A 14,097-nucleotide genomic window follows, 5' to 3' on the forward strand; every position below is an offset into this window, starting at 1 on the left:
TAAGAGGAGTTACATCGTAACTAAAGTCGGGCTTAAGTTTATTTTGTACGCGTGTAACGTGATCCGTCTGGATCACGTGGATCGATTCAAGATATCAACCCTTGAAGTAGAAAACGTCTCTATACTTTAAGATGCAGCAATTAAATTGGTGCTCGTTTTCATCAATGTAAACTAACTTTAATTTTGGTTCAATTAATTTCGATTCTTTTTATCTTTCTCTAATTCTTACAATTAAAAAAAAGATTTAAAAAAAAAGAAGAGTTGAACCGAAGTTAAAGTTAGTCCACATGACTGAAAAGAAATAAATGATATAAAATGATACGATCCAATTTTTGCCTACTTTTTTTACTTTAATGTGTTGTATACATTTTTTTTTTTTCAGATAGGATACTTTTCTGACTTGGAGAAAGCTTTGTGCAGATGGAAATGATACAGTTGTAAACTATTGCAATAAATATGCTAAAATACTCAAGAGACACGAGAATATTTACAATACGCTCTGGAGACCTTGGATTTTTGTCAGAACAAGGAAACTAAGTTACTGCCTACCAACAATAGCACACCCACGCTTGTCACCTGTTCAGTGAATGTTGTGATAATAATTTAATGCTGTCGGAGAGGTTCCAATGGACAGTCCGTGTTAAACGCATGATATTCAGATAAAACAGGCTATTTTACAACTCTAAAAATACTCTAACACTTAATGAACAAATCAGGAACAAGGACCTATCGAATTGACTGAGCGTATAAATTTATAAAAGAAGGAATATAATAATTCTCTATTTTATTACATTAATTATTAACCAATGGTTGGAATACTCTACAATATATTGAGAAAGATCTAGAAATAATTTGGAAGGGCTTTACAATTTCTTATTGGTATGCTTTATGACCAGGAGAGGTACAAATTTTTATTTTATATCACATAAATTTATTTTTAAAACTTTAAGTGATACGCGTATAATTAAAGTTACCTCTCAAAACCTATAGCCAAATGTATGTTTGGCAAATGTATTTGGCAAGAAATAATCCAAATTGCATCAAAAGTATAATATAGATTTAACGCGTGTAAATAATTATAAACATTGACGTTGTATTGTTCCAAGCTTGTAAAACAAAATGTATAATAATTATTTTAAACGCTTAAATCAGTGGTTGTATATAACGAGTAAACAAGAAGGAGAAACAACGCATTTGAAATATTATATAGATGATAGAGGATATATTTGCTAACCCTCTTCAATACAAGGTACGCTATTAAAGTGATTTGATTTATGTAATATTAAATAGATTATTTTTTTATCTTTGTAATCGTGATTTCAGGGTTAAAAAATGGACAACAGTGGATCTGGAGTAGTGCAAGTATTCGTGGGTGAATGGAGCCCTGAATATGAGGCGCTCTCCATTAAAGCCACGAAACAAACTTCTTCAGCCGAGATTGTAGAATGTATTATTGAAAGACTCGGACTGATTGAAGCTTCTGTTTCGAATGGCTATGAGTTAGCAGAAGTGGTAGGGAATTCTGTTGGTCAAGAATGTAAGGAAAGAAGACTTGGCCCTGCTGAATGCCCCGTAGCACTCATGTTACTGTGGCCAAAAAATGATACTCAGCAAGAATACTACAGGTCTATTATATTTCAATATAATTACGTTTTATTATTAATACTCGATTTAGAGTGATTTCTTACAAAATAATTTTTCCTTTATCTTTCAGATTTTATCTACGAAAAAAGCAACCAGACTATTTATGGTCTGACAGTAGGTTTCCTATGGATCCTCAACTCCTAAAGGACTATTTTAATAGATTCCTTTATCAACCACGTGACAAGGAATACCCAGATCTATGTCAGCTTCCAGATCTGAATGAGCAAACATTATTAGACAATCTGAGAGCGAGGTTTTTGGCTGGCAATATATATACTTACGTTGGCAGTATACTAATTGCCTTGAACCCATTCAAATTCTACCCTATCTACAATCCAAAATATGTAAAATTATATCAAAACAGAAGGTTGGGCCCAGACATACCTCCTCATATATTTGCCATAGCCGATGCAGCTTATCATTGTATGCTTAAGGAGAAGAAGAATCAATGTATCGTTATCAGTGGTGAAAGCGGTTCTGGTAAAACTGAATCAACGAATTTCTTGTTGCATCATTTGACAGCACTTAGTCAAAAGGGTTCACATGGCAGCGGTGTAGAACAAACGATACTCAGTGCTGGACCTGTTCTAGAAGCATTTGGCAATGCAAAAACGGCCCATAATAACAATAGCAGTCGCTTCGGAAAATTTATCCAAGTAAATTACAAGGAAAATGGAATGGTTCATGGGTATGTAATAAACAGTAATAATGTACAGTAATAAACCCACTAAATATAAACTGTAACATAGAAGTGACCTAAATGCATTTTATAGTGCTGTGGTTCAAAAATACCTTCTCGAGAAATCCAGGATTGTTTCTCAAGGACGGAATGAGAGAAATTATCACGTGTTTTATTATCTATTGGCTGGCGCAAACGAGCAAGAGAAACAGCTGTTACACTTGGAGAGCTGTGATCGGTACAATTACTTAAACAAAAGCGGTTGCTATGGACTAGAAAATATTGACGAACGACATGAATTCTCGAGGTTAAAACAGTCTATGGAAATGGTGGGCTTTACAGCAGAGAAGCAAAGACGACTTTTCGCAGTTCTGTCGGCAGTCCTTTTACTAGGTGATTATTGACTCATCCATGCCCATGGGCGCCACGAGAGGGGTGCAAGGGGGTGTATTTGTATTACTCCTTTGATTTATGATATAATTGGGAAATGGAAAATCCACAGGAAAAAAATAAATCACATAATAAATGGAAAATGATTTTTTTAATTGAAAATTAAATGCATAAATATTAATTAACATTTGTAATAAAACTTTGGAAATTCAATTTTAGAAAAATCAATGTTGAAACAAAAACTTGAGTTGTCTTGGTTACTATTCAAATTTATTTCAAATTTGAATTCTTCTGAATGCACCTCCCTGCAAGTAATTCTGTCGGCGCCCATGTCCATACCATATGCATCATTAAATTAACTCTAGATTCTTAAGCTTGTTCTTTTTAAATAAACTTCTTGCTCTATTTATATTTTCTCTTTTTTTCTTCAATATGGAGAGAAAAAGAAAGAATGAACTTTTGTGTTAGAAGTTTAGCTGAAAAGAACAAACTTCTTGATTTAGGTAATGTTGAATTTTATCCGAGAAAATCGTATCATCATCACGACGAAGCTGTAGGTGTTAAAAATCCAGAAGTAGTTGCATTAATATCAGAGCTTCTCCGAGTAAAACAAGAAACTCTGTTGGCTGCACTCACTGCCAAACGTGCAAGAGCTTCCGGAGAGACTTTAGTTATTAACTATAGACTTCCCGAAGCGATCGCGGCACGCGATGCTATGGCAAAGTGTTTGTATGGAGCTTTATTTGATTGGATTGTGCTGCAGGTAATATAAATATCTTCGTTTATATAAACAATTATGGTTATTAACTGCACGGCACATGAAATAATTTATTATTTGTGTTAGGTGAATCATGCCCTACTTTCTAAAAAAGATACTCTCAGAGATCATCAAGGCAATAGTATAGGTGTATTAGACATATTTGGCTTTGAAGATTTTAAAACGTGCAATAGTTTTGAGCAGTTATGCATCAATTATGCGAATGAACAATTACAACATTACTTTAACCAACATGTTTTCCAATACGAACAACGAGAATACAGAAAGCAGGGGATTAGATGGACAGACATAGGGTACAGCGACAACTCCGGATGTCTTAATCTCATCGAAGGGAAACCAAACGGTCTTTTATGTCTTCTTGACGATCAGTGCAAGTTAGTATTATCTCTTGAATACACTGCTTTTTCAAGTTTTTGAAATAAATATATTTCAAACATTTAACTTTGTTTTGCAGCTTTCCTGGTGCAACAAACGAAACGTTGCTACAGAAATTTAACACTGTTAATAAAGAAAATCCGTTTTATGAAGCGCCACAGCGCCGAGAAGCGGCATTTGTTGTACGTCATTATGCCGGTGCGGTCAAGTATCAAGCTGCCAATATGAGAGAAAAGAATCTAGACTTGATGCGACCCGACGGCGTAGTCGGAGTACTAAAAAACTCCTCTCTTGCTTTCGTGCGAGAGTTAGTCGGCGCTGATCCGGTCGCCGTATTTAGATGGGCCATCCTACGGGCCTTCTTCCGCGCTCATTTTGCATTTCAAGAAGCTGGTCGAGCACACAGACATGGTAGAGGTAAATATTAAATTACGGTACGTTTTTCAACATTGTTAAAGCATCGTTTAATGCAAGGAATTGACACAAAAATATGTACCTTTTCTTTCAGTCGATGGAAACAAGACATCTGTACAAAACAGATACAGGACACCCAACGAGAATTTAATAAGGTAATGTTAACATTTTTTTAGCTTTCTAATTAAATAACGTTTTGATATATGAACGATAATAAAAGAGTATTAAACGCTTCTATCTGTAACCTATATATAACAAAGCAAGATATAGTATTAAATTGAAAATTGTGTAAGAAGAAAGTGCTTGTTGCGCTTGTTTTTTTTTTTTTTAATGTTTGATCTGTATATTATCTTATTTAGTATGAATCTACGTTGTGCGTCAATAATACATGCATCACGTTTTGAGAAATTTTTTGTATTTATAAATTAAGACGAATCTCTTTATTGTATTTATATTGGCCATATGTCTTTTATCCCTTTGTAGCCATCTTGTGACGTTGTCGACAGTCAATCTAACTATTAACCGAATTGCGTAAGTGGTCTTTTGATCCACTGTATGTGTAATTTTTGCAAATGTTGTATTTTGTTGACATATCCCATGGATTTACAACAAATGAAATTATATTATTATATTAATGACGATCAATCTCAGCCTTAAATAATGTAGAAAGTGTAAATAATCCATTCTGAGTAAATTTGTAAATCCATATACTTTTGCTCCAATTATGTGTGTCTACGATTTTATTTCAATTTATGCTTGCACTCCTCGTGTTAGCTACAACTAGAATGCAGTTTCCATGATATTTTCTATACAATTACATTCTATCATTGTACAATGTTCTTCTTGTTATTGTATCTAGGCATGATTTATGACGCAAAACTGAATTTCCTTTTATACAGTTCATATCAGTCATCTCTCATTTTTTCTGCGTTTATATTCAAATCATTCATCAATCGAAAAAAACATTCCCTGAAAAATATATATACATAGATATATAAAGCTCGGTACTCGCGATCGAAAAGAAGCATATTAAAAACGATCGGCCAATAATTTATAAACGATAATTAGATAATCGTAAGGAATGTCGTCGACGAAATAATTAAGAACTAGAAAATTTTTCAGTTCACATAAACATACTCGCCCACCAAGTTATCAGAAGCAACGCAGTGTATGTTTACCACCGGCTACTGCTCCTTCTGCCACATTATCTTCTATACAAACCGAAAACAACGATAATATAAACAACAATCGTCTATCGTGGCCACAATTTAGAAACATTAATCAGACGCAATACCCATCAAACGTTACATCGATGAAGGGTGGTTACATATTACGGGGCAGGGAAGACCAGTCCTATAGTAATAATAAATTCAGACGAGATACTCATACACCGCTAGAGAGGGTGCTTCCAAAAGACGAAGCAAACGTCATGGAACGCGCTAATCAGATTGTCATGTATGTAAAACGTCGATTCTCATTTAATAACGTAATTTAAGTTATAGAGAAAAATTACTGATTTATGTAAATCAAGATTAATATGTGCTTTATAGCAACGTGCTTTATAGCAGGGTGGTGATGGGTTTCCTTTTTGTAGGTAATAGCATTTTCGTAAGCTATTAATTGTTAAAACTGTACCGTGGCTTTATTCATTTATCTTAATTTCTCGATGACATATCGCTACATCTTTTGATAACAAAAGAACATTATATATCCATTATAAAACCATTTTTCATTATCATCAATCTTACAGTTCTCGATATAATTAATGATGATTGCTGCATGCTGAATGTTTTGCAACAATTCCTTAAAGTTTTGATCAAAGAGTTGCATATATCTTATTTGTAACTACTATATTAAAAACCACGAATAATTTATAATATAGAATATAAATATGACAGAACAGTATAAATTAATATTATTACAATTATAAATTAAAAATGTGAAATTTTTTTCTACATTAATATTTCATTTGTATCATCATAATATTAAATGTTTCCTATAATATTGGATCAAATATTATCCTTAAGCTTGCTATTTCTTACTATATCTACTATATCATAAATTTTCTACCATTTCTTATTTCTCTATTCCATCTGTTAGATTATTTTTGTATGTATATAGATATAGATTTTTCATTATTCATAACACACTACTGTAGTAGAATAGATTGTAATTCCTTCTCCTATGTAAAGATAAAATTATCTAAAGAGTGATACTATTTGTACACATGTATTTCTACATACATGATAATACTAAATGATAATAACAGGAGAATGAATGTACATCATATACCGAATATTACAAATGCATATTAGCATTGGAATGTTTACAGGAAAAATAAATCGTTTCGGCCAAGGGAACGTGGCAAGAAAGGTCTGAAAAATCTGCAAACTGTAAAGACACTCGCAGGAAGAACTCAGAGTTATGGTACCGGACCGGGGAAAGCCAGAAAACAACCCATGACCGTTTCTGCACAATTTCAGCAAAGTTTGCACAGTCTAATGGACACTCTGAATCAGGCAAATCCTTTTTTCATCAGATGCATTAAGAGCAATGCTAATAAAATACCAAATGAATTTGATGAAGAAACAGTACAACGACAGCTGCGCTATACAGGCATGTTGGAAACCGTCAGAATAAGGCAGGCCGGTTTCAACGTGCGACTAACATATGAGGAATTTATACAACTCTACCGAATGCTGCTTCCTAAAGGTCTTCTGAGCTCACAATCCGACGTGAGGGACTTCCTACTAACTCTCAATCTCAACAGAGATAATTATCAGTTGGGTACTACCAAAGTTTTCCTCAGAGAGTCCGAAAAGATAAAACTGGATATTGAACTCCATCAACAAATTATAACAAGCATTACTACCATACAGAAATGGTTCCGCGCTTGTCTAGAAAGGCGAAAATTCCTCAGATTAAAGAATGCCATTGTACAAATTCAATCTTTCTGGAGAATGGTTTCGGCACAGCGATTGGCTCAGGTTCTTCGTGCAAGAACCGAAGCCGCATTACATATACAAGCTGCCTGGAGAGTGTACAAACAACATAGCTGGTTTAAAAAGCTAAAGTCGTGCGTAATTACCTTCCAAGCGTACGTTAGAGGAAATAATGCCAGAAAGAAATTTATCGAATTGAAAAAACGAAAAAGGCCTCTACCAGATAGAATTCAAGAAGCCAAGAAAATTCCAGAATATAAGGAGCTTATATATGATAAAGTGTACGCCAAAGATAGTGAAGAGTAAGTATAACACAAAACGTACACAAGTATGTATTATAAAACGATATAGAAATAACTTGTATTATTTTTTAATGTATAGGTCGTTCGCGGAAGATCGAAGTTTAACAGAATATGGCGAATCACCTCGAAAAGTAGAATCTCAAAATCGACTTACGTCAGTAAGGTAAGTACTAAAGTTTCACAGTTAGGGTTTTTGCAAAAACTTATCGAGTTCTTTATAGGAGTGATAACGCTTATCGAGACAGTACTTTGGATACAAGTATCTCGTATTCCAAACGAAAGCTTACTCTGAACAAGCGAATTTTGCATGACGCAGCGTTGAAAAATACGGAAACGTATAATTTCGATGAGATCACAGATCGTAAGAGTAGTCTCGAAAGTTTAACCAGTCTGAGGAGTTACGAATCTCAAGCTAGTATCAATAGTTCTGAATCGCAAGAAAATTCTGGCTCGAGACCCGTGCCAAGCACAAGAACAAAACGCGGTGATCATTCGGCGGCGATTGCATCGAATGTAAATATATTGAACGCGTCCAGTCGACTCTCCTCAGTGAGTAGAAGAACTGACAGCTCCTCGACAGGGTATAGTGACGGTGAAACCGAAAGCGAGCCACCGAGCGCCGTACAAAGTGCTCCACCTGTTTTCAACACGAGTCTACCGTTCGTCAGTTCGCGCGACATAAAGTATCAGCCTACTAACGTAAACCTGACGCACAGTTCGAATTCGGACATTTGGCGTCGTAGAGCAGATTACTCGCCCGCCAATTACAGCGATTACTTTATGCAGGTACCTCAGAAAGCAACCGTTACCCGATCTCCTAACGTGTCCCATTACAAGAGTTCAACGGATAGCGTTTTCGAACAAGTTCGACAGGAAAAGCCCAACGAAGCTGCAAATTATAATGTTAAACTCGACACGAGCGATCGGCTCGTTCAGATGGAAAGTTTGACGAGTAGTAGGCAACAACGTGGATTTAATGACAACAACGTAACTGATCGAATGGAAAATATTCCAATATCGCCGACAAAACGAGATCAAACCAAGCACGGATCTACAAAAAATGTCAAAGATCTTAGTTACTTGCGGCGACAAAACTCGGAGGGAGATCCCGCGATGAAAGTCATAGATGTCAACGACGATAACACTTTGAAGAACACTTTATTAAGAGGATCCTCGCCAAATGAAAAGAATTCGCGTTCGAAAGAGAAGTATGAGCCGGACGTTCCAGTGAGAAACGCAAGACGAAATAGACCTTCAAGAGAGGTTCAGTGTCGATCTATGGGCGAAAGTGTAGTCGAAACTAATATGGAAACACGAAATCTGCTTCTCGGTACAATTAAGGAAAGTGACTTGAATAAAACAACTGTATGGTCTCGGAAAGATTATCCGCATGAAACTACTTCTCGATCTGTTACGGATTGGCCCATGAATAAGAATGAAGCTACATACAAAGTACAGCAGCCCGGTAAACGCATGAGATCCAATGCGGTAACCACTCTCGAGCTACGAAGGAGGAACTCCGATCCAGCTACGAAAATCTCGGGTCTAAGTGAGGATAAAATGGGACAGGATACCAGCTCGAACGATTTGAAATTGGCACCCGGCATGAATCTTCTTGAATGGAAAGGTAACAATCTGTTTACTTTAGCTGGCCATCGTTTTCGAAAAGTGGCGAGATTTGCAAAGGACGACGTATGTGTGTGTTGCCACGAGAAAATGGACGCGTTTGTGACGCAAGGCTACAAATGTGTTGATTGTAAACAATTGTATCATGTCAAATGCATTCAAAACGGTGGAGTATTGAGAATGCCATGCCTTTTAGCCAACACACCGAACAGACGGAAAAATAGAAAACCACCGCGCACACCATACGATACTACGAAACAAACGGTCGCGTCCAAATTTAATCTAACTGGCACTTCAGCCTTTTCCGATAGCACGGATAAAATTATTTCCGACGCCAAGGAGTTGGCACTGATGCAAGATTTTATTACCAAGAAGATCTACAAAATGGAGAGTCAAGAGGAGGGACGTAAACCGAGTGAAGTGGATCGTGTTTTTAAGCATGCTCTTAGGAAGTTCAAGGACGACCTAGTGATCACGTATAGCGTCGCCATACAGCAAGGCGTAGAGGGTAACATCAAGTACACCGATTTGATCGCAAATTTTCTTCACGTTATGGAAACTGTTTGCAAGCAAGAGAACACGAGGGAAGATTTTCCTGTAACAATGGGCGTGAATGCATTCAGAGGCTTTATGAATGAATTTATGGCTATGGTTAAAACTGAAGCTCCCGAAAAGCAAAGCAAGAGCAAACGGAAGAAGGAGAAAAAGCGAAAACAGGAAGAGCCCATACGACATGGCAGTCACATGTTCCAGTTGACTATCATCAACATACCCACCGCGTGTGAAGTCTGCACGTCTTTCTTCATGTGGCCTATTGAGCGAGGACTTGTTTGCCAGAGTAAGTAATCCATGTACACACAAATTTATTTCTACATTTCTTTTTTTTAACGATTATAGTTGATCATAATAACTATACTTTGTTTTTAGATTGTAAATTGACATGTCACAAAAAGTGCTACATGAAGGCGTCGGCGGAATGCGGCAAAGATGGTTCTTTGCCTGAAATGAATTCGCGCAAAGTATTTGGTGTACCACTGTACAAGTTGGACTGCGGTGATGGCAAAGTACCACTCGTAGTAGATCGATTAATCACAACTATCGAGATGCATGGTCTCTATACCGAAGGTATATACAGAAAAAGTGGTGTCAGTTCCAAAGTGAGAGAACTCAAAATGAAAATGGACGAGGGTGATTTAGAGAAGGTGGATTTCGAGAACTATCAAGTGCATGTTTTAGCAGCAGTGCTGAAAAGTTTTTTTAGAGACATGCCGGAACCGTTGTTGACTTATGAATATTACGACGACTTCCTTCACGCGGCAAATTTGACGGATCCGCACGATCGAATCAGCACGCTCTTCGCCATATTGAAGAAGTTGCCGAAACCTAATTACGATTTGATGGAACGTTTGATTGTTCATCTAGCGCGAGTAGCGCGACATGAGGTGGACAATAGAATGTCACCATCAGCTTTAGCCATCGTTTTTGCACCGTGCATTCTCAGAACGAACAGGACGTTGCCCGCGCAAGATTCTCTTCAAGACGTAGGCAGGCAGACGCGTTGCGTCGAAACGATTGTGCAGGAAAAGTTGAGGGTAGTTAGAGCAACGCTGGCAGACATAAATACCCTCGAATCTGCTTGTCACACAGCGACTCATCGACTCTCCAGTTTACGATCGTCCAAGATCTTCAGTCCAGAGGAGTTGAACGTAGCTGCCTCGAGCGTTGCAGGACGAGTAGTTGCGATGGATCGTGATAGGGATCGAGGAGATGAGGAGGAAGCGCTACTCGTCGATCATATACAAGAAATCCAAAAGGAAAAGGATCTCTTGACGTCTACTCTACCCAGTCTAACGAGGGCTTCTTCGGACGATGATCTCCTCTTGTCAGCCACGGATTTAGATGATGGATCCCTCGATGATCTTCTCCCATCTTCCGCTGGTAAGTCACCTTCTAAGAATTGATTTTATAATTATGCGATTTGATCAACAATTTCTCCAGTAAAGATATTTATGTTCACAAAGGTTTATGAGAAATTGTGCGTTTAATTACTTCATTGTTTTATTAAGTGGTTGATTTTTAAAACGATTTTTTATTATGAAATGATTAAAAACTCTTGTAAGATAGAAGGTATTAAAATAGATATATAGATAGGTTTCTAGGTTTAAGATCTTTTACTTTTATTAATCACAGACGGACTCGTAAGGAAGAAGCCCGTTCAAAGGCAAAGTTCAGCAGACAATTCGTTTCCAACGATTATCAATATGGACGACGACATGGTAATGGTATGAATAGCGTTCGCGAATAACGTTAATGTGCATTCTAAACGAACGTAACAGTCCGATAGATGCGAAATATCGTATTAGAACAGAGAATCAATAACTTTACTTGTTGGTTCTTTCAACTAATTATTAATGTGTTGAGATACATTAGCAATTACAAAAGCTTATAGCTTTCGTAATTTGCCGGCGACTCCAAAAATGAAGTTTAATTGTGCGACTGAAATGATTCCATTCTCTTATCAAAGTCAGTAGAGATATCTAAAACTATTTCGTACAGTGTATGATTAGGAAAAAACTGCACAAATTTTAACTTTGCCGCATAATTTTATTCACAATGCATTCCTTTCTTTGAAGACTGTTGAAGTATTTAGGCACAACGTTTCGTTTGTCTATAGATCCTAAAAGAAACATTATTAACGCGCCGCTTTACACATTTTAAATATAAGAAATGAAAGCACAGAAAAACTAGGAAATATTTAAAGAAAAGCGTACTTTTAATATTATATATATCTACACATATATGTACATATTATTTTATTTTAAAATGTATATGTATACATACATTATATACATTTTTAAATAAATATATACATGTATATATATATATTTATAAATATGTATGCATATGTGCATATGTATATATATTTGTATATTACATATGTATGTATACATGTATATGTATATTTTAAGAAATGTCCGCTTATCAAAGTGATGAGGGAGTCATATCGAATTACTTTTTTACAAATTTACGTTCATAAAAATGTAATTTATTATTGCACCATGTTGCAATTTTTCAGTAAACTTGTTTTTTTACGGAGACTCTGATATATGATGTGTAGATGCGCTGTTCCTTTATAACTATTTGTTTAGCGTTAATAGATCTGACTTGAAAACCATCTCTTCCCAAAGGATCTACTTATTCGAGTAGAATCGATAATCGACCGCTTTGAATTCCTGTGAGATGTTTTTACTGTATTTCGTTATGATATTTCGTCTGGCGACGATAGTCGATTTAAAGCGTTAGGTTTATAGGCGCAGGAATTTAAGGAACGACCAAGAAAGAAAAAGGAAACCAAAACATAGTTTGTACATATTATGCAATATAAAAATTTTGTAATAATCTGTTATTGTTGAATTTACACGCGAGAGACGTTTAACAAGATTATATTTCTACTGTCGATATTTGTTGTAGGGATAATCACGTCGTTATCGGGTCTCTACCAGTTTTAGTTTTTTCTGTGGATTGATTTTTACTTAACGCGTTTTTTTTCATGCTCAGATACGTCCCGGGGACACATATGTGCGTACATAAGTGAACGCACACATTACATATAAGTACTTATGTACATAACAAATTCGTGCGAAAGACTAATTAAATTTTTTCGCTCGGAATTTATTGCATTTTTAAAAATTTTGTTTTAATTTATAAAAAAAAAATATATATATATACATATATATGTATGTTACTCGGTGTGTCTTAGATCTTTATCAATTCTTTTTTCATGACTTTGCTACGCTATCTCTTTCGTCCATTCGTACGAATTCGTAACTCGTGCCACTTTGTGCGATAGCCTGACGCTTGGAGAAAATCGAAAATGTGAAAGAAAAGGGGTGAAAGAGATTTCGATCTCACGTAATAGAAGTCTCTATCCAATAAGGATAATCAGATCAGGTTCCCACTTACGTACCACGAACTTAATTGAATTCCCCTGCGAATTAATAGTTACGCTTGATGATGATCCCGGATAGAATTGGTCAGTGAATTGAGTCCTTCCTTTTATTTCTTTTTCCAACTCCAGTTAGCAATCGAATATAACGATATTTTCAATTATAATGGATACAGTAGACGGATGAAGAATTTATTATTACGGGCGCGAGGATGACCTACATAAATTTTTTATTCATTATTTCTGATCACATATATATACGTATCATACGTTTTGTTGCATCCAATCACCAAAGACTCATACGCACAGTTATTTTTTCATTCTTATATTTACGTCAATTCAATAAGTTCTTTTTTTTTTTTTTTTTTTACTTCGCGTGCATTGCTTTTTAATATTGAAGCGTCCTATATTTTTAATTGCCTTCGCGTATACTTTAAAAGAATAAAACTTATATTTCCGTCCTCTCTCTCGACTAGATCGACAGTTATGTTTGTGCAGCAGGTGAATATTTTAAGTTTCGCGTATCGGCAATCGATGACGAAGTAAAAACTTCTTTTTCCGTTCAATTAAATCCCGTCTTTGAGTACTGGACCACGCGCGACTTTTATCTGGATAACTTTTAGGATTAAGTCGAGTAATTAAAAAAAAAGGGGGGGGAGGGGGGGGGAAGAAAAGCAAGAAAGAGAGTCGTTCGTTTTTCCAGAGCATCCTTTTTTTCTCAACTCGCAAGGACCCATCTCCGCGTTTACGTTCGTTTTAAGTATAATCGACTCGGCGATGATGAATATCCAAGCGATTATCGTCACGTCAAATCGATCCTCGATCGTTTTACACGGTCTCGGGAAACGAGACGATTTTAAATTGCCTTTTTACAATCGAAGTTTTACGAAATGTAGCTAAGGTAAATCGTTATGAAATCGTCTTCACTTTGCGTGGGGGGAGGGAGGGGGGGGGTAAATCGTATAGTGTTATATAAATGTAACGTTACCTTTCTCATCTGT

General features: G+C 36.1%; 1 protein-coding gene across 2 annotated transcripts; it reads left to right on the top strand.

Annotated features, from left to right (window-relative positions):
- Positions 1 to 475: 475 nt before the first annotated feature.
- Positions 476 to 11,884, top strand: LOC108746990 (unconventional myosin-IXb-like). 2 transcript variants are annotated; one of them, XM_018484174.1, is made up of 14 exons: positions 476 to 1,249; positions 1,324 to 1,625; positions 1,715 to 2,332; positions 2,418 to 2,716; positions 3,217 to 3,476; positions 3,558 to 3,865; positions 3,946 to 4,283; positions 4,375 to 4,435; positions 5,403 to 5,735; positions 6,613 to 7,524; positions 7,604 to 7,687; positions 7,746 to 9,988; positions 10,078 to 11,088; positions 11,341 to 11,884. In XM_018484174.1, the coding sequence occupies exons 2-14, from the start codon at positions 1,333 to 1,335 to the stop codon at positions 11,436 to 11,438; spliced, it is 6,858 nt and encodes a 2,285-aa protein (XP_018339676.1). In that variant the 5' UTR covers positions 476 to 1,249; positions 1,324 to 1,332; the 3' UTR covers positions 11,439 to 11,884. The 2 variants fall into 2 exon arrangements, with proteins under 2 accessions (XP_018339676.1, XP_018339677.1); XM_018484175.1 differs by lacking the exon at positions 5,403 to 5,735.
- Positions 11,885 to 14,097: the final 2,213 nt, after the last annotated feature.

This window comes from Trachymyrmex septentrionalis, unplaced genomic scaffold, assembly GCF_001594115.1.
Source record: "Trachymyrmex septentrionalis isolate Tsep2-gDNA-1 unplaced genomic scaffold, Tsep1.0 scaffold19, whole genome shotgun sequence".
Lineage (NCBI taxonomy): Eukaryota > Metazoa > Arthropoda > Insecta > Hymenoptera > Formicidae > Trachymyrmex > Trachymyrmex septentrionalis.